This window comes from Myxocyprinus asiaticus, chromosome 4 (genome assembly GCF_019703515.2).
Source record: "Myxocyprinus asiaticus isolate MX2 ecotype Aquarium Trade chromosome 4, UBuf_Myxa_2, whole genome shotgun sequence".
Taxonomy (NCBI): Eukaryota; Metazoa; Chordata; class Actinopteri; order Cypriniformes; family Catostomidae; genus Myxocyprinus; species Myxocyprinus asiaticus.
This window is the reverse complement of record NC_059347.1, coordinates 61306086-61332499: the sequence shown is the minus strand read 5'-3', so window position 1 is coordinate 61332499 and position 26414 is coordinate 61306086. Positions and strand designations below refer to the sequence as shown.

General features: G+C 37.3%; 2 protein-coding genes across 3 annotated transcripts in view; one reads left to right on the top strand and one right to left on the bottom strand.

The window, feature by feature from the left end:
- Window positions 1-315: 315 nt before the first annotated feature.
- Window positions 316-8489, bottom strand: LOC127433474 (myosin regulatory light chain 2, ventricular/cardiac muscle isoform-like). Its single transcript, XM_051685424.1, has 7 exons — window positions 8444-8489; window positions 5979-6071; window positions 3293-3368; window positions 2904-3008; window positions 2687-2765; window positions 2123-2171; window positions 316-2028 (listed from the first exon to the last, which is right to left on the bottom strand). The coding sequence occupies exons 1-7, from the start codon at window positions 8444-8446 to the stop codon at window positions 1924-1926; spliced, it is 510 nt and encodes a 169-aa protein (XP_051541384.1). The 5' UTR covers window positions 8447-8489; the 3' UTR covers window positions 316-1923.
- Window positions 8490-20981: 12492 nt separating this feature from the next.
- Window positions 20982-26414, top strand: part of LOC127433178 (myotubularin-related protein 3) — a 29078-nt gene continuing 23645 nt past the window's right edge. For both annotated transcript variants that reach the window (XM_051684899.1, XM_051684890.1), the window contains exons 1-4: window positions 20982-21120; window positions 24630-24713; window positions 24788-24853; window positions 24932-25048. In XM_051684899.1, coding sequence (XP_051540859.1) covers window positions 24711-24713; window positions 24788-24853; window positions 24932-25048 — 186 coding nt within the window. In that variant the 5' untranslated portion in view covers window positions 20982-21120; window positions 24630-24710. The remainder of the gene's footprint in view (window positions 21121-24629; window positions 24714-24787; window positions 24854-24931; window positions 25049-26414) is intronic.

The following is a 26414-nucleotide window of genomic DNA, read 5'->3' as shown; positions in this document are numbered from 1 at the left end:
ATGCCAGTTATTTTAAAATGTGTTAATCTGAAAACTTGTTTTAAGAAATGATACCAATTTATCTTCTTCCACTGGCAGATTTTTCGACTTATTTTATATATAACCTTTTTAAAGTACAACCCCGATTGCGAAAAAGTAGTCAGTTCTGATTTGTAAATTCTATCCAGCCTGTGCTATATTGAAAGCATGACAACAACACATTATTTGATGTTTTACCTTGTGAATTGAATAGCTTTTTAAAAATATACACTAATTTCAAACCAGATGATTGCAACATGTGCCAAAAAAAGTTGGGACAGTCGAGCGTTTTCCACTGTGTCAAAGTCAAAGTCAAGTTTATTTCTAAAGTACTTCAAACACTACAATGTAGACCAAAGTGCTGTACATTAAGATCAAACACAATAACACAAATGTCATTAAAACACAATGGAATGAGACACTTCCAAACATAAAACAACCACTACATTTCAAAGGTCAAAGAGAACAGGTGAGTCTTGAAGTGGGTTTTAAACATATTAATAGAAGTGGAGGACCTGACAGACAGTGGTAAACGATTCCACAACCTTGGGGCAGCAACAGTAAAAGAACGGTCACCCTTGTGACCGATGGACAGTGAGGAGTAGATGGGTGACTGAGTATCATCAGCATTATAATGATAAGAAATGCCATGTTTTTGAAACATTAAGCCGAGGGGCAGCATACTGTATATAAGGAAAATAAAACTGGCCCTAAAACTGAGCCTTGTGGAACCCCACATTTAATAGATGATGAAGATGATGAGAAATTTCCAATTTTAACAGAGAATGTTCTATCATACAAGTATGAGATAAACCACCTTAGGGCCATGCCATACCAACATCCTGTTTAAGCCGGTCAATGAGAACAGCATGATCAATTGTGTTAAAAGCTGTTGTTTGCAATTGTTCGATGTCCTTTAGAAGATATATTTTTGTGAATATTTTGAACGAAAGATCAAAAGGATGAACAATAAAGACATATTTTTCACAGCCTTCTTTGCTCATATTTACCAAGGGTGCCAATGGTTTTGGCCACAACTGTGTGTGTATATATATATATATATATATATATATATATATATATATATATATATATATATATATATATATACATGGTAGCCCAGGACAACCTCTAAAACAAAATCTCTGCCTGTCTTTAAATCTACGTCTTCATTAAACAGCCTATTAAAGGCTTTTCAGCTAAATTTAAAAAGTAAAACAATTATGAAGCACCAAATGATTCATGAAACAACAGAAATGGAAAAGGTAACATAGAAAAGTATCAAAACATTGTTTTGGCTAAAAAAAATTTTTTTTAAAAAAATGTAATTAATAAATTGTCTAATTTATGACATTTAAAATACATGTAACAACCTGCCCTGATATACTGTAAATGTGACAACGTGCCCCGAATTGACATTTGGAAAAATGCACATTTAAACCTTTTGGTAAAAAATCTACCTTCATAATATAGTTGACTCTTGTCTTAATGTATGCCAGTGTGGTTTAAATATGTTCCCTTGTTTACCCAAGTACAATGATAGCGAAAAATTTACAACAATTATTAGATGATTTAGGTTTTGAAAACAACATACAAAACCTCCACTAGAGACTTTTGACTCCAAATCTTATCGTTACTGAGATAAAGCCTGTGACAGCTTGCCCCGGTCTCCCCTATACTGTAGGTATTTATTGGATTATTACAGAATTGCATAAATAGACTTTGACATAAGACGTGATAATGGTGCAAAGATTGGCGTTTATTTTACAAACACAGACACAATATTACACATTGAAAAATCAGAATATTCTCTATTGACTTTGAGCTCGGATTCAAGCCTGTCAATCATAAATAAGTGGGCGTGGACAGGCACACAGGGAGCGCTGGGATTGGCCGAGGGCTATATTATTCCTGGTCTTTCTCTTCTCCGTGAGTGATGATATGGACCAGATTCCGGTAGTCCAGGTTTCCCGCAGGGTCCGGGGGGAATGCGGTAAACATCTGCTCCATCTGAGGATGAGGATGAGAGGTCAGTGGAACTGCCACTGTATCCATGGCAACCTGCAACCATCAGTGTCAACCATAAATGTGAGACATCTCTCACCTCCTCTGCTGAAAATCTGTCAGCTTGTGTGGTCAGCATCTCGGTCACGCTGAAAAGAAACGGTTAAAAAACTCAATCAAAAACATCTGATCCGGTGTGATCAGCACCCATGAAATCAATTCAAATCTAAAATCATGGGTAAATGCTTCACTCTGCAACCTGCCCAATGTTCAAGTGACCATCTCGAGTTCGGGAGTCACTCCCGTATTGTACTGAAATTTTGCAATGTGTCCGTAGTGAATGATTCATCAATGCTCATTAGTGCAAAAGCAAAAAAGCTTGTCTTCCGCCTCCGAAATGACTTTTCTTTTCGGCTGACACCACAAATCCCTCTTATTTTCCAACTATTTCAATCACCTATCTCCATAGTACTGTATGTAACACCCACTTTTCACAATCCAATCAATTCAGATGGATAAGATCAAGTCCCGCCCTTCCTTTTTTTCACATTGATGTCCTGTTACATTCAGAAATATGTCAGATATGGAAGTAAATGCCTTTTTATGTTGACTTTAAAACTGATCAAATCAAACAGAGACACAAAGAAAATATTGAACATCCTACTATTCCTTCTTGAGAATTCCCTTCCCCTCAGGATCAAACACTTTGAAGGCATTTAGGATGGTTTCCTCTGGATCAGCGCCTATAATGAATCAAACTCATGTCAGTATTTGAGTATGAGAGCACAGAGTGAATGAATTGCCTGTACATATACTGTAAAAATGAAGCTAAATCTAAAGTACTTTTCAACAAGTGTCCGTCTTGTCTCTTGAAGCCTTACCCTTGAGTTTCTCTCCAAACATCGTGAGGAACACGGTGAAATTGATCGGTCCAGATGCTTCCTTCAGCATTTCATCAATCTCTTCTTGTTTCACATTGAGCCGGCCTGTCAATCAAAAGACAGGACTATAAGATGGAATAAAGAAGCATAAGAGTATTTATATCATGCTAGTTTTTGTTGTACAGCCTTGTTTTGAATAAAACATTGTATTATGATATTTTATTTACAGTAATGTAACAAATCATTCCTGCCATTAAGAATAATGTGAATAGAAATAAACTCAAAAGTGAAAGCTCTGGAAGCATTACAGTAAAATGTGCTTAATTGTCCTAAAAAAATAAAATGCATGGACATTTTTTTCATGACATTCAAAACTTGTCTAAACCAACCTAAAGCTGCAAACGTGTCTCTCAGGTCGTTCTTGTCAATGAAGCCATCTCTGTTCTGGTCCATGATGGTGAACGCCTAAAAACATGGAGAAGAGCCATTTCATTCCAGAGGAAAATTGTATTGCTCAGAGGTTGCTTAATCTTAGATTAATGCACTGTGAAAAAATAACATTTTCATAGTGAGTATTTGTGTCTTATTTTCTGGTAAAATAATATCTAAATATCTAAACAGCCTGGGTAGCTCAGCGAGTAGAGACACTGACTATCACACCTGGAGTCGCGAGTTCGAATCCAGGGCGTGCTGAGTGACTCCAGTCAGGCTTCCTAAGCAACCAATTGGCCCTGTTGCTAGGTAGGGTAGAGTCACATGGGGTAACCTCCTTGTGATCGCTATAATGTGGTTCTTGCTCTCAGTGGGGCGTGTGGTGAGTTCTGCGTGGATGCCGCGGAGAATAGCGTGAAGCCTCCACTCGTGCTACGTCTCCACGGTAACGTGCTCAACAAATCACGTGATAAGATGCACGGATTGACGGTCTCAGACGTGGAGGCAACTGAGATTCCTCCTTCACCACCCGGACTGAGGCGAGTCACTACGCCACCACAAGGACTTAGAGTGCATTGGGAATTGGGCATTCCAAATTGGGGACAAAGGGGGGGGGTAGTCTTGTTTTCAGCAAAATCTAACAACATTTGGTGCAATTTATGCTTAAAACAAGAAAAAACTATTTGCCAGTGGGGTAAGAAAAATAAACTTGTTTTCCCATTGAATCAAGATTTTTTTTTCTTACCCCATTGGCAAATTGTTTTTTCTTGTTATAAACATAAACGTTATTATATTTGGTTACATTTCTCACGAAACAAGACAGATTTAATGTCATTTTGCTTCTCGAGTAAATGTATCTTTTTTTTTCTTCTTTTTTTAAGAGTGTTTAGATATTTACAGACAAAAAAGTATAACGATTTTTTTTAACATAAAGGTGCAACACTCAAACAAATATTTTAGCCTATTTTTATTTATTTTTTTCTCCCCAATTTGGAATGCCCAATTCCCAATGCGCTCTAAGTCCTCGTGGTGGTGTAGTGACTTGTCTCAATCCGGGTGGTGGAGGACGAATCTCAGTTGCCTCCGCTTCTGAGACCGTCAATCCGTGCATCTTATCACGTGACTCGTTGTGCATGACACCACGGAGACTCACAGCATGTGGAGACTCATGCTATTCTCCACGATCCACACACAACTTACCACACGCCCCACTGAGAGCGAGAATCACTAATCACGACCATGAGGAGGTTACCCCATGTGACTCTACCCTCCCTAGCAACTGGGCCAGTTTGGTTGCTTGGGAGACCTGGCTGGAGTCACTCAGCACACCCTGGATTTGAACTCGTGACTCCAGGGTTGTTAGTCAGCGTCTTTGCTTGCTGAGCTACCCAGGCCCCTATTTTAACCTATATGTAAGATGTACACATTTCGGCCTGGGTAGCTCAGTGAGTATTGGCACTGACTATCACACCTGGAGTCGCGAGTTTGAATCCAGGGTGTGCTGAGTGACTCCAGCCAGTTCTCCTAAGCAACCAAATTGGCCCGGTTGCTAGGGAGGGTAGAGTCACATGGGGTAACCTCCTCGTGGTCGTGATTAGTGGTTCTCGCTCTCAATGGGGCATGTGGTAAGTTGTGTGTGGATCGTGGAGAATAGCATGAGCCTCCACATGCTGTGAGTCTCCGCGGTGTCATGCACAACGAGTCACGTGATAAGATGCACGGATTGACGGTCTCAGAAGCGGAGGCAACTGAGACTTGTCCTCCACCACCCAGATTGAGGTGAGTAACCGCACCACCACGAGGACCTACTAAGTAGTGGGAATTGGGCATTCCAAACTGGGAGAATAAAAAAAGATTAATAAAAAAAAAAAGATGTACACATTTCAATTGCATAACAAAATTCCATAACATTTTCATTAATTTTGTTTGGTAAAACACTACCCAATTCACTTTGGAATTTTGCTATGAAATTGAAATGTGTACATCTTAAAAATAGGCTAAAATATTTGTTTTAGTGTATGTTGCATTGAAATATCAAATTTATATAGGAGAGATAAAAATGGAAACAAATGAGACCATTGTTGAGTAAGAGTAATGCATAGTTCAAATCATATGCTCTTGGAAGAATTTAATGATAAATATTCATATTGAGAATTTTAATGGCAGACTTTGTTATCCTGGAGAATCAAGGCACATTTTAAAGACAACCCTAGAGGAGACGTGTGAAATGACTGGGGTCTTTTGCTCAAGAGAAACAAGAGGAAACTGCATAAGAGCACTGCTCTCCATTTAATCTCATTGCTGTCTGGGAGAAACATTTCAGATAAAGAGATTGCATTTGTGATCTTTCCTACCATATATTATTATGGCACGATTCCAAAGGTTCCTACCAAAGATACTGTACAAATTGGGAATTCCACACATGTACCAGTTATCCCAACAGAATTCTGTGAATCTGGTATGTTAAGCAGTGTCTCTATAAATATATATAAGCCCTCAATAGGGATCAGACGGGAATATCAGATTGCCGACGCCTCTCAGACATTACCAGCTGCGTCCTCCAGAATAACTCTTTAAAGATCGAGGTCTTGATGGCTACAAACAATAAAACAGACAAAGAGACAAAAAGAAGAAACATCCGACCTCCTTGAACTCCTGGATCTGAGCTTGTTCAAACATGGAGAACACGTTGGAGTTTGCTCCCTCTGCAGCCCTTTTCTTTGCCTTCTTTGGCGCCTGTAGAAAACGTCAAGGCAAATAATAGTTGAAGTTAAACACACAGTTACAACAACATGGGCAAGGTTTCCGTCTTGTAAGCTGCTTCATGTTGTGAAAACTCTGGGGTAAATTAGATAAACTTTTATTCATAAAGTATAATGAAATACATCCATCAGGTCCATGAATGTACGTACTGTCAGTTGGCATTTTTGTACATAATATATTCCAACTACACATGGATCCAAGCCTCCCTCCATCCGTCAGACATCATTTGACATCTAACGTCTCGTATCCTTCTTAAAGGCACAGTTCAGCTCAAAATTAAAATTAAAATTGTCATCATTTACTCATCCTCATGTCATTACAAACTTGTATGCCTTTCGTCTATGGAACATAAAGCAGAAGACAGAATGTTCACGCTGCTCTTTATCATACAATGATTGGTGACAATGGCAAGATTTTCAGTGAATAATGATTCAAATTTCAGTCTGTTTTCTTACAAAGAGCTATCGAATGTTTTCAGAAGACTTAGGATGTTTTTAAGAAACTCTTATGGTGCTTTTATTGAAGTTTGACAGCCCTTTGTACCCATCCACATGGCAAAAATATAAATAAAATAAAAAAAATCATTTTCTTAATTAGTATTTTTGTCTTGTTTTCCAGTAGAAACATCTGAACATTCTTACAACGAGAAATATTTGCATGACAAAAAAAAAAAAAAAAAAAAAAAAAAAAAAAAAATGGCACAAGATATTAAGTCTTGTTTTCAGAAAAATCTGACAAAATTTTGTAAACTTTATGCTTAAAGAAGAAAAAACAAATCTGCCAATGGGGTCAGAAAAATAAACTAGTTTTCCCTTTAAAATAAGTATTTTTCTTACCCCATTGGCACATTATCTTATCCCATTTTTCTTCTTGTTTTAAGCATACACCTCACTAAAAAAATCCTCTGCAAACAATACAAAATATCAAATGCAATTTTGCTTGTCAAGTAAATTCATCTTGTTTTAAGAATGTTCAGATAGTTTTACTGGAAAACAAGATAAAAATACAAATTAAAGGAATATTCCGGGTTCAATACAAGTTCAGCTCAATGGACAGCATTTGTGTCATAATGTTGATTACCACAAAAATTAATTTCGACTCGTCCCTCCTTTTCTTTAAAAAAAGCACAAATGTGTGTTCCAGTGAGACACTTACAATGGAAGTCAATGAGGACAATTTTGGAGGGTTTAAAGGCAGAAATGTGAAGCTTATAATTTTATAAAAGCACTTACATTAATTATTCTGTTCAAACTCATGTATTATTTGAGCTGGAAAGTTCAAACGTGTCAAAATCAACATTTATACAGTCGTTTTAGAGTTTGTATACATCGTCATGGCAACGAAGTTGTTAAATTGTCTATAACTTTCCACAGATGCGGTTAGTAAGTGATTTTCTCACAGTAAAATCATGTTAACACACATATTGTTTATGTCTTGTGTCTATACTTTTGAAACAGTGAGTATTTTAATGTTTACAGATTGACCCCCATTGACTTCCATTGTAAGTGTCTCACTTTAACCTCGATTTTTGCTTTTTTTAAAGAAAAGGAGGGATGAGTTGAAATTAATTTCAACAACATGCCACAAATGATGTCGATTGAGTTTAACTTGTATTGAACCCGGAAAAGTATTTTTTGCAGTGCACTTTGATTATATGGAAAAGAGCAGTGTAAACACTCTGTTAAACATCTCCTTTTGGGGAGTTTGGAACAACGTGAGGGTGAGTAAATGATGACAGAATTTTCAGTTTTAGGTGAACTATCCCTTTAATTCCTCTCTCTTGGTCTGTATTCATGGTCTACTCAATCCTGATATCCTTAAAGCATTAGGACATATTAAATTAAATCAGCGATCGACCGATAAGAGTTTTTGAAATGTCTGATACATAGCAAGCAAGCTGAGTGCTGGTGTACCGCTGATGGTGTCAGAAGACAGTAATGTTATATTAGGCCAATTTAGACCCCATCTTCAGTCTATGGGGGCGACCAGTACGCCGGTGAATATATTTTAATTGTGGAAACGATTTGTGCACAGAATTGCTGATGAAATAAAGACTTCTTTTAAACTATATTTATTCAAAATTCACTAAAAACAGAAAATGTACATTATCCATTGGCTGTCTGTAGATGTTGGAACTGACACAATGGGGGAACGACTTATTATTTTTAGCCAATAGTTGGCCAATAATGGCCAAATATCGGACGATTAATCGGCCTGGCTGATTTTAAACCGATCACTAATTAAAATCCAACACAGAGAACACTCTATAGCTAACCATGTGCCACTATCTAGCACAATTGATTCCCAAACCATCATTAAACCCACTGGTTGTTCTGGTTACTCACCATGAGCAGTGCTGGACGGAGGCGTTCACAACAATAAGGGACTCCCGAAATTCAGCTGGACAGTGAGACGTGGATGGACAGCCTTTTGTAGATTAGCCGTGCTGTTGTCTACTGGCCGATATAAATAACACATACCCTGTTTAGGAAGTGACAGGTAGATAATAATCCTTCATACATAAACACACACACACACACACACACACACACGTCTGTACCCCAACCTCAAGGTCCATTGTTATTTAGGAACGGTTTAGAATAACAGGGGCCTTATTCTCTGAAATGAAAGAAATGTTTTGTCATTCCTCAGCTGTTTGATTCAGTGATGCCCATCCATAGCCTCTTTTCCTGTCAGTTGTACAGTATCTCCATATCCTTAAGAGATTTTAATATTCAGATCATATAATTTCTACATTCATCCCCCAACTTTCTGGGAGAAAGTCATTGTAGGCTACTTTCTTTCACAGAACCATGCCTACTTTTCAACTGTCTTACTGTACATTATTTGTGTAAATAAATCACATGAGTTCAAATGATATAATTGTTTGAGAAGAGAGTGTGTAGTGATTGGAGAGACATGAAACTACCACAGCTATGTAAGAAACGGTCAAAACTATACAGTTTAGACTACAGTCATTTATCGCAAGCCCTTTTGACATTAAATAATGTGCAGGGTATGAGTTATAGATATCTGTCATTTCATTTTCATTATTAAACATGCACATTTTAGAAATCAGCAAATTGTTATGAGTGAAAATGCTCATCAGTATTTAGACTTCCACTAGTGAAATTGTTAACTCCTGATATAAAAAAGTATGTAATTACTTATTACTAGAAATACATATTCTTGACATGAGGAATGGAATTAGTAAAATACAACTAATAAAAGCTGTATTTTTTTTTTTATATCTGTAACTGCATTTTCACTAGTTGAATTTCCCAATGATCTGTCATTCACTCCTGCTCAAAATGCAACTACAGATATCTACTGTATCATTAATTTCACACCAGCTGTAATTCCAAATATACCGTACATATTAGAAATGTACTACTTTCTAATAAAAATGATACATTTTGACATCAATTGTTACATTGTTACTAGTGCAAATGTCCATTCCTGAAATCAACAATTAAATAACAACTGTAGTACAAATGCTAATTTTTGATATCTCTAATTCTGTTTTTTACTAACCTGGCAATGTTGATTTCAGATATCTGGAAATGGATTTCAGAAAGCAATAAATTGAAGGGTTTCTTACTACAGGTAGTTACAATCACATTACAGATTTGTGAAATTAACATCGCCACTAGTGAAAACCAAATTATGTTAATAAATCATTGTTTTTACTAGAAGTAATTTTTATTTGGAACTAGTAAGAAATTAATTCTAGATAACTGCAATTGTGTTTTGAACATGATTGAATTAATTATTGTGAAATTCTAGTAAAAATGCAATTACTGATTTCAAATTATTGTTTTTATTTAGAAGTAAAAATCTGATTAGTGCATTTGGAATTTTTTTTTTCTTTTTTTTTGGAACTAGTAACAAATTAATTCTAGATAACTGCAACTGTGTTTTGAACATGATTTAATTAATTATTGTGAAATTCGAGTAAAAATGCAATTACTGAAATCAAATTATTGTTTTTATTTAGAAGTAAAAAGCTGATTAGTGCATTTGGAATTCTTATTTGGAACTAGTAAGAAATTAATTATCGATAACTGCAATTGTGTTTTGAACATGATTGAATTGATTATTGTGAAATTCTAGTAAAAATGCAATTAATGATTTCAAATTATTGTTTTTATTTAGAAGTAAAAATCTGATGTGCATTTGGAATTTTTTTTTTTTTTTTTTTTTGGAATTAGTAAGAAATTAATTCTAGATAACTGCAAATGTGTTTTGAACATTATTTAATTAATTATTTTGAAATTCTAGTAAAAATGCAATTAATGATTTCAAATTATTGTTTTTATTTAGAAGTAAAAATCTGATTAGTGCATTTGGAATTGTTTTTTTTTTTTTTTTTTGGAACTAGTAGCAAATTAATTCTAGATAACTGCAATTGTGTTTTGAACATGATTTAATTGATTATTGTGAAATTCGAGTAAAAATGCAATTACTGATATCAAATTATCATTTTTACTAGAAGTAAAAAGCTGATAAGTACATTTGGAATTTTTATTTGGAATTAGTAAGAAATTAATTATCGATAACTGCAATTGTGTTTTGAACATGATTGAATTGATTATTGTGAAATTCTAGTAAAAATGCAATTAATGATTTCAAATTATTGTTTTTATTTAGAAGTAAAAATCTGATGTGCATTTGGAATTTTTTTTTTTTTTTTTTTTTTTTTGGAATTAGTAAGAAATTAATTCTAGATAACTGCAAATGTGTTTTGAACATTATTTAATTAATTATTGTGAAATTCTAGTAAAAATGCAATTACTGAAATCAAATTATTGTTTTTATTTAGAAGTAAAAAGCTGATTAGTGCATTTTGAATTTTAATTGGAACTAGTAAGAAATTAATTATCGATAACTGCAATTGGGTTTTGAAAGTGATTGAATTGATTATTGTGAAATTCTAGTAAAAATGCAATTACTGATATTCAAAATTACAGCTTTTATAGTTAAAATAAAAGTTTTGATATCAAGAATGAATGTTTCTACTTGTGCAAACCTAATTACTAAATGTTTTATAGTAATTCAATTGCTTATATCAAGAATTAGTATTTTAACTATAGTGAAAATTTAAGTATAGATATCTGTAATTCATATCCTGCACTTGATTAAATCTCGAAAGGGCTTGCGATGGTCATTATCAAAAAGTATTTAACCACAGAACACCACAACTAACCAATCACAATCAAGTATTCCAGAGAGCCGCATAATAAAATCACAAATTAGATCTCTTTGACAGCTCACTTTTTTCTCCTAGAGAGCAATGAGATGAAAAAGAGAGCACAAGGAGACTTTTGCTGATGTTTGCCCAGAGAAAAAGACTCCGTTAATCTCACATGTGTCTCCTCTTAGTTTTACAAGAGATCTGAACAGTGTCTCAAACTGTGCTCAGATTTTCCAAGATACCAAAGTTTGCAACCTAAAGTCAGAGATCTCAACATGAACTCAAATATTTCTCATCAAATGCCTCCAAGAACTAATGATCTGAGCTATGCTAATCACATTCATTTCATACCTTTACACTCGTACTGTATGTCAACAATTTATGTCTATTTTTACTTCTCCTATCCAATGAAATTTTAAGATAAACAACTGAGACAAAGTTATCTATAATGCAATATACAGTTGATATATGTAACATAGCTGAGCACTCCATTAATCTAAGATCAGTCATTGATCCTCCAAGTGAACAACACCAGAGCAAATGTATTCACAGTTCGTTGAAAGCATGAAGTCACAGTGAAAGAGTGAGATGCTCCGGTAGTGTGTCAGACAGAATGCTGCCTACATATGAACCTGTCAGTAACACAATTAACGCCTGCCACACGGAGGACAGTCACGCATGACACGCAGATTCACATGCCAAACCTATTAGCCATGAGCAGGATTATTTCAGAACCGTGACCATTAACTGCCTCCGGTGACACTAGATTGTCTCTACAAGAGCTGCAAATCTGTGACATGTTACTTTTGTGTAGAAGCAAGTTTGATTTTTGGGCTTTTCAGATTGTTCTTGTTGCTAAAATGTAAACTTAGGAGGGGCTATTTGGGCTTTTTCTTCCAATAACAGCAACATTTCTTAGACTGATGACTGGGTAACATTTTACAATAAGGTCCTATTTGTTAATATTAGTAAATGCATTAGGCATCATGAAATAAAAAACAATTTGCTTTTACAGCATTTATTTATCACTGTTAATATTAATTTATCAAAGTACAATTTTTTATTACTTGAATAAAGAATGACACAATATATATATATATATATATATATATATATATATATATATATATATATATATATATATATATATATATATATGTGTGTGTGTGTGTGTGTGTGTGTGTGTGTGTGTGTGTGTGTGTGTGTGTAAATGCCCCTGAAAATCAAATCCAGGTGGGCAGTTCTTGCCCCTTAATGTAAAAGTTCATTTCTGACACTGGTTCATGTTAATTAACATTTTCAAGCTCTCTTTATCTCTATTCATATTTTGGTGTACAACTTTTCTAACTATCAATGAACCTTAGACTTTAACACTAATCATTTCTGTCCTGCGACTTGCAATGCACTGCTGTTTCCTTCAGGAAATGTAAATCTTGCTGTGGCTCAAGAATAAGCAGATCTCTCCTTCATTTGAGGCCCGTTATTGGTCATTGATCAGTTATTGATTTGTGTAGATTGAAGTGCGCCTCTGCGCATGCATGAAATGTCAAGCTTTTGTCGCCTGATATTCATCTTTTCATAGGACTGCAAAGAAATATCAGAATTAGTAATTATCCTGTAAGTAATTAAACATTTAGGGAACAAATATGTGTGTTTGTATATGTATTTAAATGTCAGTATGATTTTCTTAATATATCATAAGCATAATATAAACTTACAAAATCAATGCTTTTGAGTGTGACAAGTTGACAACATTAAGGTCTTATATTAACACTCAACTACTGTAAGTCGCATTAAATATTTGTCGCATTCAATTAACTAGAATTTTGCTTCACACTAGTATATTTCTTTATCACAAAAATGAATCAAAATTAAAATGTAAAACAGAAATGACACATATAATTTGACATAATTAAGGTTTTTTCAAACTTCCAACAATGCTGAAATTTCAGTGTTATAGCTCAAGCAAGCTAAACAGTGGCCGTGTCTCATAACTTAGTGAGCTGCCTACCTAGACAGCATTTTTGTTCATTAATGTCCCAACATGCTGTCTGGATAGACAGCTGCCCATTTCACATGTGGTTTATTTTTGTGATCATGTAATATGCGAGTCACAGAATAAATGGTTAAATGTTGCAATATTATATTATTTATAGCATAACCCTCAGATTTGGTTTCTAGGTCTTTATTTATATTCCTCGGCCTGTGCTGTGGAAAATCAGTTTTGCGTTCTGTGAGCTTCTAAATCATTCAACAGGATCAATACAACCAATTAATATGTCAGCGGTGACCCAAAAAACAGCCATTAAAACATCCTGCAAAAGTGGGGGTGTAGTTTCAGTTACCAAAGCAAAGCTTTGCTATATGGATTTGAGTTATTTGTGGAATCATAAAACTGCAGTTAATCAGATCAAATGTCTTGTTCAGTTTACTTTTGGTATCACAACACCAATGAGATGAAGGCCTTGTTCAGAATAGGACACTACTAAATACTTCACATTACACTGTGTGTACTACGGTCTATTACTGTCTCCAATAGACATGAAAAACCTGGACGTGGACATACTGTATCAGGGAATTTTAAAATTGTGTTTTCAGGCCTGGGAAAGGCACGTAAATTAATGAAATCTTCAGAGAAACTATATACATTTCTCAGCGGAAATATTTAATCGGCTTGATACATTATAGTTCTTTGTGAGCGCAATATCTATAAAATTACTGTCAACATTTTTTTTACAAACAACTGGAGCATTTATGGAGCATTGGTCAAAAGTGATGTAACACTAATGAGGCGTGTGTATACATTGAATAAAATTAGAATGGTGGAGAGTGGGGTTTACTTAAAAAACAAAAACTTAGGAAACAATTTCCATGCAGAAATTGCTAGTAAATTTAACAGACCATATTTTCATGCATTTCTTGGTAGCTTTAATTAGAAGTTAGTAAAATTTACTTTACATTTACCTGAGAAATTTTCTCAAATTATCAAATATGACAAGGTTTTCTACTTTATGACTAAAACATGATGCATTGTAAAGATAACAAACAACCAAAAATAATACTTACAGTATAAGCTAGAGCATTTGAATTAAGTAGGAAAGTAGAATTTACTTAATATTTTCAAGTTCAAGTTTAAACTAACTTAAACGGCCACTGAGTTCGAAGTTAAATGCAAATTTTAATTGGTTAATCTTAGACAAGACAAAAGTATCACATGCATGTATGACTATTCCAGTGTATGAACGTGTGTGTGTTTTTACTCTCTTCTGTCCTATACTGTCAGAGGGTGAGGGGAGACAAGGGACCCAAATGCAGAGGTGAGAGTTCAAAAGGATTTATTAAACACAAAAGTTCTCAAAGAATGAGGTCAGGTGCACCCGGCGCCGGTTGCAGAGAGCGGAGTTAAAGCGAGACACTCAGTGGGAAGAGTGTGTGTATTGTGGAAGTCAGGAGCAATCCGAAGAGAGTCCGTTGAAGCTGGTGTGGTGTGAAGCAAAGCCCAGAAGATATTCTCCCCTGAGACACGGGCAGAGACAGAGGAATCCTCCTTGGGCAACAGGACTGGCGAAGACTGTGGCAAACGGGAAGGTAACCACACCTCTACAGACAGGCAACCAACAGAGACACGAGCAAGCTCCAACTACACAAGAGAGCACAGTTAACATTCGACAGCAAGTAATAAACTGGCGAAGAAAGAGGGGAAACACAAGAAATAAGTAGGGAGTGCAATCAGAGTGAAGCAGGTGGAATGGGTGAGTAAATGATTGCCGTGATCAGTGTCTCCCCGAGAATGATCAGTGTTCCCATGGAAACAACTGCCGGAACCGTGACATATACAGCTTATAGACCTATTTACTATTAAGTATATTCCATACAGCTAAATATACAATATGTAACATAATATGTCACTTCTTTTCTATAACTTCTTAAAGGTGATGCCTTTCGGTCTTTCAAGCCTATGTAAATGACATTTTTCGTGATCTTATTGGCAAATGGGTCATTGTCTACATTGATGATATTCTGATATACTCTTCTTCCCTTGATGAACATGTTCAACATGTCAGAGTGGTGCTCAACTGCCTGGTTCAACACCAAATGTATGCCAAGATGGAGAACTGTGTGTTTCACAAATCAACTATCTCTTTTCTGGGGTATGTCACCATGGACTCTTTTAAGATGCAAGCCATGCTGAAGTGGCCACTACCCGTGTCTGTCAAAGAACTACAGTGTTTCCTTGGTTTTGCTAATTTCTACTGACGTTTCATCCGAGGTTTCAGCTCGGTTGCTGCTCCACTCACCTCTTTGCTCTGTGGAAAAGCTCTGAAACGGATCTGGACATCTTCTGCTCCTCAAGCCTTCGATGATCTTAAACGACGCTTTACGACTGCACCCTTCTCCATCATCCAGATCCCACCTGACCCTTTGTACTGGAAGTGGATGCCTCAGATTCAGGAGTAGGTGCAGTGCTCTCTCAACGACAAGGTTCTCCCGCCAAACTCCATCCTGTGCCTTCTACTCATGCAAGTTGTCAGATGCTGAGAGAAATTATGATGTCGGCAACCGTGAACTTTTGGCCATGAAAGTGGCTTTCGAGGAGTAAAGGCATTGGCTAGAGGGAGCTCATCATCCTTTCCTGGTTATCACGGATCATCACAACCTGGAATACATTCAGTCTGCTAAACGACTAAATCCCTGTCAAGATCGATGGTCTCTGTTTTTCTCCACATTTTATTTCAGCATTACCTTTCGACCCGGCTCCAAGAACATCAAAGCAGATGCCCTGTCCCGCATTTATGGGTCTACTAACTGCAAAAACCCAGTGACCCCGATAATCCCACCAACCCTCATTGTCGCTGCTGTACAATGGGACACTATGGCTGAAATCACCCAAGCTCAGAATCAAGAACCCAGTCCCACTGACTGCCTGACAAAGTCTTTGTTCCCAGATCCTTGTGCAACAGAGTTCTTCAGTGGGTTCATGACTCGGCCTGCTCTGGGTATCCAGGTGCACACTTGCAGGTTAGTGCAAAACCGGTTTTGGTGGGAAAACCTAGTGACAGAGGTCGCTGACTATGTTAAAAATTGCAATGTTTGTGCCACCTCTAAATCTGTTCGACAGCTTTCGTCTGGTCTCCTTCAGCCCCTGCCTGCCCCTCATCATCCTTGGTCTCATATTGCAGTGGATTTTGTCACAGATTTACCCAACTCCCAGGGTTTCACTTCCATCTTAACTGTGGTGGATCATTTTACTAAGACCTGAAGATTCATCCCTCTGCCCAAGCTCCCCTGATCTATGGAATGTGCTGAGAACCTGTTCCAGTATATCTTCCGCTTCTATGGCCTACCAGAAGACATTGTCTCCGACCGTGGCCCTCAATTCACCTCCCTAGTCTGGTCTGCATTCTTCAAATTGTTCAACATCAACGTGAGTCTAACCTCTGGATATCACCCTCAATCTAATGGACAAGCTGAATGCCTTAATTAAGTCCTAGGTAAATTCCTCCGAGCATAAATGTATCAGCATGACTGGAGCCACTTCCTTCCCTGGGCTGAATATACTAAAAATTCCCTGTTCAAACCAGCCTGTTCTCACACTCAGACTGATTACCACACACCTGTTTCATATTACCCCAGACTATTTAAGTTCTCTGTTTACTTGCATTCAGTGCAAAGTCTTGTTCTGCCTAGTCTGCAATTCTGAGCATTATTACCATTCCTGTTCTTCCTGTGTTTTTGACTCCTGCCTGTTTATCGTATTTCCCTGCCTGATTGTGAGTTTTTGGACCTTTTGCCTGTTTATTGGATTACCCCTCTGTCTCTTGGATTTACTTGGTTTGCATTTCTTGGACTGTCTCCTGTGTACCGGACCCTTGCCTGTTTTGTTATTTATCCTTTTATTTGCTATTTTGTTGTACTGTTCATACGTTTATTAAACTGCATATGGATCTTAACACAACTGCCCCGGCGTCTTCGCTACAGATATTTACATTTACATTTATTCATTTGGCAGATGCTTTTATCCAAAGCGACTTACAAAAGAGGAATACATTATAATCGAATCATCTTAAGGAGACAGTGGTATGAAAAGTGCCATATTACAAGTTTCACTAGCATCAGAATAGTATTCAAGACAGATTAAAGTGCAACAAGAATGATTTTTTTTAGTGACTGGTTAAGTGCTCATGGAAAAGATGTGTTTTTAGCCGTTTTTTGAAGACAGAAAGTGAGTCAGCTTCACGGATGGAGTTGGGAAGGTCATTCCACCAACGTGGTACGATGAAGCTGAAAGTCCGGGAAAGTGTTTTGGTGCCTCTTTGTGTTGGTACAACAAGGTGATGTTCCTTAGCCGACCGCAGGCTTCTAGTGGGCGCGAAGCTCTGCAGAAATGATTTTAGGTATGCTGGAGCAGACCCAGTGACTGTTCTGTATGCCAGCATCAGAGACTTGAATTTGATATGTGCATCAACCGGCAGCCAGTGGAGAGAGACAAGGAGTGGTGTAACATGAGCTCTCTTTGGTTCATTAAAGACCAGACGTGCTGCTGCATTCTGGATCATTTGCAGGGGTCTAATTGCACATGCAGGGAGGCCTGCAATGAGAGCGTTACAGTAGTCCAGTCTAGATATGACAAGTGACTGAACAAGAAGTTGTGTGGCATGTTCAGAGAGGAAGGGTCTTATCTTCCTGATATTGTAGAGTGTTTGAGATGAGGTCTGTGAAATTTACTTGGTTAGCAATGGTTACCCCTAGATTTCTGACCGTTTTGGAAGGTGTTACTGTAGTTGAACCCAGCTGCACGGTGATGTTGTGATATGGGATGAATTGGCATTTTCATAACAGTTATTACACCTTTTGTTGTTTCTATCTAAACAGGTCAAGAATGAGATGAGATGTTTGTGATAGTGGAAGATCACCACTATCATATTAATCTGCACACAAAGTCCAAAGTCCTGTTTCAGGCTGCTGCACCTCCAGCTTGGACGCAAGTTCAGTCACAGTCAAACAAGAACCCAGTAATGCTGCAACGGAAGAGGAGACGGCGCTGAAGAGAGATGAAAAGCACAATAAATCTGTTTCTGTTGGTGTACAATCTAACATGAGGGTGAAGCAAGAGAAAGTTGTCTTTCGGTTCTGTTTTCTGAACTATTTTTCATTTCGTTCAGTAATTCGTTTTTTGGCAAAATGCCTTTTTTTTTTTTGTTTGTCTGGTTGTAGATTTGTTTAACTACTAGTGTAAGTTCACTCATTCAATTTAGTTTAAAGACCAAATGTAAACAATAGTAAAGTTTGCAAATAAATGAAAGTCAATCGAACATACAAATCTGAGCCTTAATTATTGTTACTGACATTTTTATTTTATTTTCAGTGATGTTACTAAAAAGGGATGTAATTAGTTACATTTCATAATATAGAGATTTTACATTTTGTTCACCAAAATACCATAATAATACTGTAATATCATAAATTCATACGGAATCTCCTTCAATCTGTGTAAGAAACTTTCAAAATGTCTGTCATTTTAATTTCTTTTTGATTACAGCTGGTGCCCAATAACAAGTTACCACAGGTCTATAGTAAACTGTAGAAACTATGGTATTTTAGTGTAAACTATAGTTACCACGGTGAATTGTTGTTAGGTTGTCTTTCTCATTTTGGCTCTTTCAATTAAAAAAGAACTGCATCAATAACTGTGAAACACAATGCAAAGGAGTGCCTTCGTTATCACATTTATTGAACAACACAAAGACAAATATGCCATTCATTGAGGACAGTGAACACTGTTATGGCAAACAAAGACCACAAAGTACAAAAGGAGTAAATACAAAATGTGCCATAATAATAAATAAAATACTTTTTTTGTTGTTGTTGTTGTAAAAACAACACCAAAGTGTTCAGTTCTTAATTAAATTCATTCTTAATGTGAGAATCCAAATGATTCAATTTGTGAGTGAGCTATCCAAATGATTCGAATTGGATCAAGAATTGATTCAGAGCGTTTTGCTTTCCCGTTTGACCAATTCACTGAAAAGAACCGATTCAAAAGAATGACTCATTCACGAATTGGGCATCGCTAGTGCTGTGGAGTTATATACTGTATGTGCCACAATTCAACACATGCAAAATTATATTTTGAGCACACAAATGAAATGTTGAGCGTAAAAAACGTTATTTTGCACGTGTAAGATGAGATTTTTTTAGTGCAAAACAAATTCTGCATGCACAAGATGATATTTTGAGTGCACAAAAAGTTATTTTGCAGGTGCAAGATAATATTTTGAGTGCAATTTTGTTTTCTGCATGCACAAGATGATATTTTGAGTGCAAAAAAAAAATGTTCTGCACGTGCAAGATGATATTTTGAGCACACAAAAACATTTCTGCACATGCAAGATGATATTTTGAGCACACAACAAGTTTTTGCAGGCACAAGATGATATTTGGAGTGCAAAAAAAATTCTGCAGATGCAAGATGATATTTTGAGCACACAAAAAGTTTTTGCAGGCACAAGATTATATTTTGAGCACACAGAAACATTTCTGCACATGCAAGATGATATTGTGAGCACACAAAAAATTATTTTGCAGGCGCAAGATTATATTTTGAGGACACAAAAAGTTTTTGCAGGCACAAGATGATATTTGGAGTGCAAAAAAAATTCTGCAGATGCAAGATGATATTTTGAGTGCAAAAACAATGTTCTGCACGTGCAAGATGATATTTCGAGTGCAAAAAAAATTTCTGCAGATGCAAGAGGATATTTTGAGCACAAAAAAAATATTTTGCATGCACAAGATGATATTTTGTGTGCACAAAAAGTTATTTTTCAGGCACAAGATATTTTGAGTACAAAAATAATAAGTTCTGCAGGCGCAAGATGATATTTTGAGTGCACAAAAAGTTATTTTTCAGGCGCAAGATATTTTGAGTGCAAAAATAATATGTTCTGCAGGCGCAAGATGATATTTTGAGTGCAAAAAAAACTTCTGCACACACTAAATGATATTTTGAGGGCACAAAAACATTTCTGCACGTGCAAGATGATATTTTGAGCACACAAAAAGTTATTTTGCAGGCGCAAGGTGATATTTTGAGTGCAAAAAAAAAAAAACATTCTGCACGCACAAAATGATATTTTGAGTGCAAAAAAAAAAAATGTTCTGCAAGTGCAAGATGATATTTTGAGTGCACAAAAAGTTATTTTACATGCGCTTGAACTCAGTTTTGTAAAGAAATGCATCTTCTTGCAAAGACAAATTCATTTTGAGCAAACGAAAATAAATTTGGCGTTTGAATAAAGTTTATTTGAATGTGAATTTGCTCAAAATTCTTACATATGGCTTTCTCATCCTACCCACTCTGCGTGCAAAATACCTTTTTGCATGCTCAAAATATCATCTTGCGCACGCAGAACATTTTTTGTGCGCTCAAAATATAATTTTGTGCGCGCAGAATTGTGGCACGAGTATAACTCCATATAGTTCTGATTGTAGACAGCCGACAGAATTACGGGACTTCTCAGTCAACTGCAGGCGCCACTATTGATTTTAAATATATGTACACTGCAATACTGCTTAAAATAATTGATCAAATAATCAAACTGGTTTCAATTGAAAGCGCATTTCCTGAACTCCAGCTGTACTGGTTCGTGTCTGCGTCATGACGTCATCGCGTCATGTGACCGGAGCAGCGCAGCCTAGAGCGGAGCGTCATGGCGGTGTAGAGCGGATTACTCTCAATGTTTACATTCTCTTGACCGTCTCATTTCTCCTTCTACACCAGTTTTTACCGCAAGACTGCACATCTGTTGGAACTAACGCAAAGCCCAGGTGAGTTTTCGGCGCATGCAGCGCTTTATCCACGGGTTACTGTTCAGAATATTCGGTCTGTTTGAAGGGTTCCGCCCTCCAACAACAACAACAACAGTAACAACACAAGCGCTTATGATTTAACCCTTCGGGGCATTTTTGTCTATTTCATTTTTGTATTTTCGATCATTTTGGCTGTGTTAATGCCAACGGCATACATTTTGCCAACCTCAACCTCAGTTCCTATAATACACTTGTGTATATAAAATAGTTCCACTCAGGACCTTCAGGACAAAAATGTCCCCATTGAAACCCATTAAAACTGCAATATTTGATCCCAGTGCCATTTAAAGCATAAAATCATGAATTCTATGATATTATGCTTTCATTCCGTAGCCCTGGCTTCAAAATTTACATTTGTAATATTTTCCACCAGATGGCGCCATTTTTCTCATGTTTAGCCTATGGAGCAAATACAAGCTTTTTTCCTATTTACTGTTTGCTGTATTATAGAGCACTGCAGGACAACTGAATAAATGATGCAGCTAAAATTGTGTGTGTGTGTTGGTATGGATGTCAGAGTGTGTTTTGTATGTGCGTGTCACAAACTGTCATTTAAAGGGTTAAAATCCTGAAAATAAATGAATATTTGGTAGTTATGATCAGGACTGATGTTGGTTAAAAAAATTAACTCATTGAAAGTGAAAAATAATATTAATATATAATATTATTATGGCAGTTTTTTGACACGGACATTTTTCTGCATGCACAAGATGATATTTTGAGCACACAAATGTTTTTTTGCACATGCAAGATGATATTTTAAGCACACAAAAACATTTATGCATGCACAAGATGATATTTTGAGCACACAAAAGGTTATTTTGCAGGCACAAGATGATATTTTGAGTGCAAAAAAAATATATATGTTCTGCATGCACAAGACGATATTTTGAGTGCAAAATAATACTAATATATAATATTATTATGGCAGTTTTTTGACATGGACATTTTTGTCCGCTAAGGACCTCTGAGTAACTTTTTTTTTATTGACGCACAAGGGTTAATGACAGGAATGCATCTGTAACATTTTATAAGTTGCACACTGCAGCTGTTTAATCAATGCACTTGTGTCATACTCCACTAGCAGAGAGAACTTTCAGTTTAGGCCAGTTTAAATGACACTTGTGCTTGTGCTCCCTATCTAGACCATCTAGTTTTCTGCTTACCAATGCAGCATTCTGGGCATATATAATTTGCTGTCTACCTAGACGGCATTTTGGAAATAACGTGAGCATCCAGTGAACTGCCTAGCTAGACTACCCTTTTCGTGGCACCAAAGTAGTTAATTTGACTCTGAACACGTCTAAACTGTCAATTTTCTACATGCTTCTAGATAGCATTTAGGTAGGTAGCACACTAGATGCTTAATAATGCCATCTATGTATTTGAGTGGAACAAGTGCTATTCTCTTAACATAAATCTTTCGACCTGTTCTATCTTTGCAATTTGATCATTCCCTCGCTAGAGTTAGATTTGGTGCTCTTGCAATAGGGCACTAGATTCACTAAAGGTGTATTCCTGCAGAAAGTAGTCTGTAGAATTATGCAGCTTGAGTAAATTTGCACATACAGGTTAAAAGCCAGCAGAACATTACCTCGTCAATAGAGGAACAGCATCAAAAGGCTTTTTGTTTGGATGTTCTTTGCTTAGGTTACACTGCAGTCAAATTCAATAGCCAACTGTAACGCCTTCACATGATGCAAAACCGGTTTCATTATTTACCCAACCACTTCTATTTATTATTGGTTGTCTGAATTCTGATAAGGTCTCATTTGGTCACTTTGAGCCATGAGTGACTTGCTTTGACATGCTATGATCTAATTCTGTCTTGCTTAACCTCCTTTTATTATTGCAAAGTTTTTGGCATCTAGAGAGCTGCCTAACTAGACAGCATAATTGGGCATCTAGCAAGCTGCCTAACTAGACAGTGTTTTGTGGCACATAGTGAGACTAGACTCTAGAGAGACTAACTAGAGAGTAGACAGCATTTTTGGGCATCTAGTGATCTGCCTACCTAGACAGCATATTTGGACATCTAGTGAGCTGCCTAACTAGACTGCATTTTTGGGCATCTAGTGATCTGCCTACCTAGGCAGCATATTTGGAAATCTAGTGAGCTGCCTAACTAGACTGCATTTTTGGGCATCTAGTGATCTGCCTACCTAGACAGCATATTTGGACATCTAGTGAGCTGCCTACCTAGGCAGCATTTTTGGACATCTAGTGAGCTGCCTACCTAGACAGCATATTTGGACATCTAGTGAGCTGCCTACCTAGACAGCATTTTTGGACATCTAGTGAGCAGCCTAACTAGACAGCATTTTTGGATATCTAGTGAGCTGCCTAACTAGACAGCATATTTGGACATCTAGTGAGCTGCCTACCTAGACAGCATTTTTGGACATCTAGTGAGCAGCCTAACTAGGCAGCATTTTTGGACATTTAGTGAGCAGCCTACCTAGACAGCATTTTTGGACATATAGTGAGCTACCTACGTAAACAGCATAACCAAGACAGCATTTTTGGGCATCTAGTGTGCTGCCTAACTGAACAGTATTTTGTGGCATATAGTGAGACTAGACATTAAAGAGCCTAACTAGAGAGTACACAGCATTTTCGGCATCTAGTGACCTGCCTACCTAGACAGCATATTTGGACATCTAGTGAGCTGCCTAACTAGACAGCAATTTTGGGCATCTAGTGAGCTGTCTACTTGGACAGCATTTTCGGGCATCTAGTGAGCTGTCTAACTAGACAGCATTTTTGGGCATCTAGTGAGCTGCCTAACTAGACAGCATATTGAGCATAGAGTGGGACATGCTATCATATAATTCTGTCTTGCTTAACTTCCTTTTATCTTTGTATTTCAGACTTTCTGTCTTTACTTGTAAATCTAGAGAGACCAATCCAGAACCAGGTCTGAAGTGTCTGTTTCTGCCAGCGGTTCACTTGCTTCACGTGTTAGAAACGAAGTGCATGGAATGTGTACATGTTTGAGCATGCATGTTATAGATGACATGCTGGTGGGGATGGAGGGTGGCGGTGTGTGTGTATGTATGTTTAGGTAGTGCAGGTTGCATTTGTCGATTCTGTGTTTGAAAAAGGTTCAATCGTCTGAGATCAGACCGCGCATTTCAAGCCATGTGCATCACACACAGCAAAATACACAGATCAATTGAAAGTTGTTCAGCTTTTATTTAATTAAAGACTTACCACAGTTATTTAAAGACCCTCAGGTCTCGTCCTGTTGCAGTAACTGTTTGATGAGTGAGATAAAATACAGACCATACATGACTTTATTTATTACCTGAGGCCAGTTAAATTATTCATGAATCATTGTGGCATGGTGCTTTGAAGTGTTCTGCAAGATTCAGCAAGAGCCGAACTGCTCATGGGTTATGGTATTGCTTTAGTAGTCGATCTTTATCTTAAAACTTTAAAGACCATTTATTGCAAACGTCTCTCAGGTTCAGTGTGATTACGATCCAGGACTGTGGCCTGCTACTCTCTCTGGACTGTGACCCTCTCTGCCCACCTCTCCTGGGGCCATGGTAAGACCCCTAACCCTCCTTTACTTTAGCTTATACTGCTCTCAGATCAGTGCTGATGGCACTTTTCATTTCAGGTTGAAGAGGGGCAGCAGAGTTTGGAGGCCAATGGGAGCCCAGTTTTAGAAGACCAACACTTACAGGTGGAACATTAAGAGCACATGCAGGTGTACTCACACATGCTGTACCTGTAATTAACAATGTATTACTGACGCTGGCAGGTGCCGTTCCCATTGCTGCATGGAGAGTGTGTGGAACACATTGGGAGGGGAGAGGGCTCTGTCATTGCCTTAACCAGCTACCGCCTTCACATCAACCTGCAAGACAACGTCATCAATGTGAGTGATTTTTCACACAACAACATGCATGTTTGTGTTGTCATCTCAGATGCGAGACAGGTGCAGTATATGAATATCAATGAAGTTTAACAGGACTCCAGACTAAAAAAAATGACTTTGGAGCCAAATGGCTGTTTTTAGATGCCAAATCACAGAATTGCTCGATTTAGATTGTTGTTCAGAGACAAGACAGAAAGACGAAGAAAAGGAAGACGTGCTTTAATACATATATAGTTGAGTGCATACTGTACGTTTGCATTCCCCTTTTGTCTCGTAAGTTTGTCTCACACCCCTTTCAGAATCTATATAACAGATATTTACATTAATTGTAGTATGCATATAGTAGTGTGTTACCTTCTTTAGCATCAGTTAATGTTTGCACCTAGTGTAAAAGTATTGTTAGTCATTACCTCTGATTACTGTTAATATTATTCCAGTCAAGGGTACATTGGAAAATGTGGAGACTAATTATAAGTACTATCTGTAAACGGTAGTGTTGGTCGGCCTGTCCAGATTGTATTAAGTCACCCCTTCTGGCTGAGAGTTGTGTTACTTTAATTAAGTGTATGCAGATCTAGGGGGACTAAACAAAACTACTATTCAGAGGGGGTCTGGGTATCTCAGCGAGTATTGACGCTGACTACCACCCCTGGAGTTCACAAGTTCGAATCCCAGGGTGTGCTGAGTGACTCCCGCCAGGTCTCCTAAGCAACCAAATTGGCCCGGTTGCTAGGGAGGGTAGAGTCACATGGGGTAACCTCCTCGTGGTCGCTATAATGTAGTTCTCGCTCTCGGTGGGGCACGTGGTGAGTTGTGCGTGGATGCCGCGGAGAATAGTGTGAAGCTTCCACACGCGCTACGTCTTCGCGGTAACGCGCTCAACAAGCCACGTGATAAGATGCACGGATTGACGGTCTCAGATGTGGAGGCAACTGAGATTCGTCCTCCGCCACACGGATTGAGGCGAGTCACTACGCCACCATGAGGACTTAGAGTGCATTGGGAATTGGGCAAGTCGACCAACATTATGTTGTTCTAAATAAAGTTTATATTTGGTCCCTACAGTTTAGGTACACTTAGTTAATGTTGCATAGTTAGTCAGAAGGCTAAGGTCCCAGAAGACATGCCCAATGCTCTGTCAGTGTTGGGCCATTAGTGTGTACTAACACTGATCGCAAATCTGTGGCAACTAGGACTTAACGTAATCTACCAAATCCAAGAATTTCAGAACAACTCAGAATAAAATCAAGTTTAGTTATTTATTTGCGAGGTAAATATGTATCATGCCAATTACATAATATTTCACCACCACCCTGCCCAATCCGGTGAACCATTCTTGAAATGAGAGAGTGCAAATTGACTTCCA